We start from the raw sequence: 4,607 nt of genomic DNA on the forward strand, positions 1-4,607 counted from the left end.
ATGCTAACCAAAGTAGCATTTTATATAGGTAATGAGAGGTTTCTTCGATCCACAAATCATGCATTCTTTCCTTTCTTGATTTCGGCTGCTCCAATTGATTTAGATCTCCTCCAAGATAGGGTCTTGACTAAATAAAAGAATTGAAGAGGTTTTTCATCTCCTGGATTACTTTCTTGCGCTGATCCAGTCAAATACTCCAGACGTTATGACTAATCCAGCAACTAATCGAGTAACTACTTTGCCAACTAATCCAAGCCAATATTAAGAGGTTAATGTGCAACATTTTTTACACTTACAATCTCCCCCTTTGGCTATTAGTTGACAAAACTACCAAAAAGATCTCAATGGCTTATAAAAACAAAAAAAAAAAAAATTGCCAGATGAGAAAATAAAGATAAAACTTTGACAAATTTGGATTAGTCACTAGTCAGGAGTAGATTGATGCACACCCTTCTTAAGAAGGAATAATGTATATATGCATAAGACTAGTTCTTTCCTGCTTTGTAGTAGCACTAGAATAGGTCCTGTATCTGTTCTAAGATTATGGTGAGTCTGTTGTATGCATGGCTATTTAAAGCCCCTAGACCTATTGGTTTAATATATAGTTCATTCCGTTTCTATATGGTATCCAGAGCCAAACTCTAATGAGATTATTTTTTTTTTCTTTTTCTTCTCTATCATGGCTTCTTCCTCAGACATTCAAATCATTCAAATCAATGCTCCCACCAACTTTCCTATAAGATTAACATCCTCCAACTTTCAAGTCTGGAGGCGACAAATTCAAGCCTCGTTCATTGGCTTGGGTTTGCTTGGCTATGTTGATGGCACAACTCAGGCCCCTCCTCAGTTCTCTGACACGGCTCAGAAGGAAGTCAACCTTGCCTACACCATTTGGTTTAGACAAGATCAAACCATCCTGAATGCTATTCTAGGGAGCTGCTCCAACACCATTCAACCGTTGATCTCGTCAGTAGTATCTTCGGCAATGGCATGGAACCGGTTAACATCCACCTATCCTAGTTCCTCGCCATCCCACATTGTGTCACTCAAGACTAAACTGGCGTCCAATCCTCAAAACGGCCGCCCGATAGAAGAATATGTGGATGACATGTTCAGCATTGCAGAATCACTTGCCCTTGCTCAACATCCAATTAGTGAGCAAGACCTGGTGGTTCATATTCTCACTCAGTTAAATGATGAATATGATCATATCGTCCCCGCCCTCCGTGTGCGTCCAGAACCCATCACTTTCTCGGAATTAAAAGACGTGCTTGTTGAGTTCGAAAGACAGCAACGGAAGAAAGATGCGGCTAGACAATCTATGGTTGCGACTGTGAACGTAACGCAAAAGCTGCCGGGGTACTCCAACTCTGGCCGGAACAATTCTAAATCAAATAGAGGTAATACTGGTCAATCCTTTTCACAATATTCGCAATCACGGAATTTTAATCCCCACCGTCGGAGTGTAATCTGTAAGTTCTGCAATCTCACCGGTCATGAGACACGTGAGTGTCGCAAGTTGCAACGTTTTCTACGGGATAATAATGTTTCACTAGAAGCTAAGTATGGCACCAAACCAGTGGTCAACGCTACCACGACTACTTCTGCTCATCATCAACAACCGTGGTTGTTTGATTCTGGCGCGTCCCATCATACTACTTCTGACCCGTCAGTGCTACACTCTGTTACTGAGTATGGTGGTCCAGACCAAATCCACCTTGGCGATGGTACGTCTTTGTCAATATCTCATACTGTTATTTTGTGAGTTTGAAATGGTTACGTATATAGTAGCTAGCTAGGTGAAAGAATATAATATATATATATATATATATATATATATATATATATATATATATATATATATATATATATATATATATATATATAGGGATGCACTCAGGTGCGAATAAGTGCCCAGGAAGGAAATGCGAACGAATCAGCGCGTGACACGTGTCCAGATCTAATAACTTAAAAAAAACGCGGTTGCATTTTCGTAAATAATTGAACATCGAAGTGCAAGTAAAATCTCTTATAAGTGCACCTATTTTCACCTATAAGTGCATGTAATTTTGCCTTGTTAGCATTCACTTTCCGCAACCATTCATGCACCTGGGTGTGCTTATAACTATATGTGCAACTATTTATAACTATATGTGCAACTACTTATAACTATATGTGCACCTACTTTCACCTATAAGTGCATGTAATTTTGTCTTGTTAACATTCATTGATCTGAGTTCAGCGGGTAGTAATACTCCTGAAAATCACTCGCAAACATTCATACACCTAGATGCAACTACTTATACCTATGTGTGCAACTACTTAGAACTATAGGTGCAACTACTTAGAACTATAAGTGCAACTAAGTATTGATGCTCAGTGTAAATTTTTACTTGCACCTATAATACATTTTACATGCACTTGTAATACATTTTACTTGCACTTCGATGTTCAATTATTTACGAAAATGCCACCGCGTTTTTTAAAAAAATCAGTGTTTCTCATCCATTAGATTTGGACACGTGGACGAACAGAATCCATTCCTATTTCGCACCTGGGCGAGCCGTTCGCACCCGAGTGCAACTCTTTCTCTCTCTCTCTCTCCCTCTCTCTATATATATATATATATATATATATATATATATATATATATATATATATATATATATATATATATATATATATATTAGGTGTTTGGCACTAACGGATTGATTTCATCATTAAACTGTTTTTGATTAAACAATGAAGTTAGATTATGAGTGGATTCACGACGCCGGCCTATACTAGTATTATATACTTCATCTTAATTATTGATTAATATTTTCTTTTTTATATCTAAAGAAATGGGGAACAAAATGTTACAAATCAGCTATACACAGTTGACGCCATCTAGGTATATCTATCATCCATATCGTCAAACAAAATGTTCAGCATCTCATCTGGAAGGCTTTCCATCCCAGTACGTTGACCATCCATTAACACTACATGCAATACATCAAAGAAGTTGAACTAAGAGTGCAAGCTAATTAATGTTTACACACTTACTAATCCATAAGAAACATATATGCATGAAGTATATAATACTAGGTGTCCTAAATCCACTAGCTAGTACGTAGTAATCAAAACTATGTAATGGAAGTATTATATATTATTTCACATATAGTACATAACAATTTCAAAGTCACATGCAAAAGCTTTAATTTCATCTGTAATTTAAAATATTAATCATACCAATGTCTCTCGATCATCTAATTAAATATAATATGATTATCATATCGATGCATGTGAAATGATGAATGTCAAAAACCGTTGATGAAAACAATGAGATGGATGAGTTAGTTGGCGTCAAACACCGTACCTAAGCAACTGATATCCGTAGGAAGATCCTCCGAGCTGGTGTCAAGTACTATGTTGTACCACTACTCCAGGACCAGGGTGGTGGGCTTGACCTAGCTTCCACCGGACGTCGTAAGAGTTGCCCGCAAAGTATGGTCCAGGATGATGTTTACTGGTGGGGCAACACTATACAGTTTTACCCAGTTAATTCACAAAAAAGTGTGATTCGTGAATGGATTGACCTCGATATTGAATTTCCAAATGTATACACAGGATGCCCGGAGTCTAAGGTATGGACAATTAGTGGAGATCCCTCATCATATGATATTACTCATTATATTACAAATGGCGGCAGAAAAGGCAATCCTGGTCAACGAACTCTAAGCAACTGGTTCAAGATTGTTAAAACAACAAATGCCTATAAGTTTATGTTTTGTCCAAGTGTGTGTGACGACTGCTCATATGTGTGCCAAGATGTTGGCGTTTCCAAATAAAGGGGACAGAGGCGTTTGGTTCTCAGTTATACCCCTCTGGAAATCAACTTTAGGAAGGCTTAAAGGTTATTTAATGCAACTTTATTAATTATTATTATAGCAATAATAATGCAAATAGCAAAAAATAATCGCATATATATGCAGCTAGCTTTTAATCATGTTGGATTATGGAGAATACAGATAGTGATGATTGATGATTGAACTCATTGCAGAGAAGAAGAAGAAGAACACTCTCATTATTGTCTCAGTATTGACTTATTACAGCAGCAAGAAGAGCAAGGCATTCAAAAAACGGTTATAACCGAAAAGGAGGTGTAAAGACAAGAATGCCCTTTGGACTCAAGTAGACAAGAACATCCCTGACTTCCTTGACTCTTCTTGTGACTGCATCAGCTTGCATCAGCCTCCAACACCCCCCCCCCCCTTAAGCTGGGGAATGGACATCCTGATGACCCAGCTTAGAGTGGAAGGCCTCAAAAATGGGTTTTGACAAAGCTTTTGCAAAGCCATCAGCAATCTGCTTCTGTGATGAAATAGGGAGTAATCTGATCACTCCTTCTTGTACTTTCTGCTTGACAACATGACAACCAATCTCAATGTGCTTGGTGCGCTCATGGAAAACATGGTTCTCACTAATGGCAATTGCAGACTGATTATCACAAAAGAGAGAAGTTGGACTATCACATGGCACACCCAAATCTGTCAACAGATAATGCAACCATTGGATTTCACATTCAGTAGAAGCCAAAGCTCTGTATTCTGCCCCAGAAGAAGACC

The 4,607-nt window shown here is 38.1% G+C and overlaps 1 protein-coding gene across 1 annotated transcript; it reads left to right on the top strand.

The window, feature by feature from the left end:
- Positions 1-679: 679 nt before the first annotated feature.
- Positions 680-1,765, top strand: LOC109193239. The gene has a single exon (XM_019344082.1). It carries the CDS (start codon positions 680-682, stop codon positions 1,763-1,765), a length of 1,086 nt encoding a protein of 361 aa, XP_019199627.1.
- The last annotated feature ends 2,842 nt before the right edge of the window (positions 1,766-4,607 follow it).

The sequence above is a fragment of the Ipomoea nil genome, unplaced genomic scaffold, assembly GCF_001879475.1.
Source record: "Ipomoea nil cultivar Tokyo-kokei standard unplaced genomic scaffold, Asagao_1.1 scaffold1847, whole genome shotgun sequence".
Classification (NCBI taxonomy): domain Eukaryota; kingdom Viridiplantae; phylum Streptophyta; class Magnoliopsida; order Solanales; family Convolvulaceae; genus Ipomoea; species Ipomoea nil.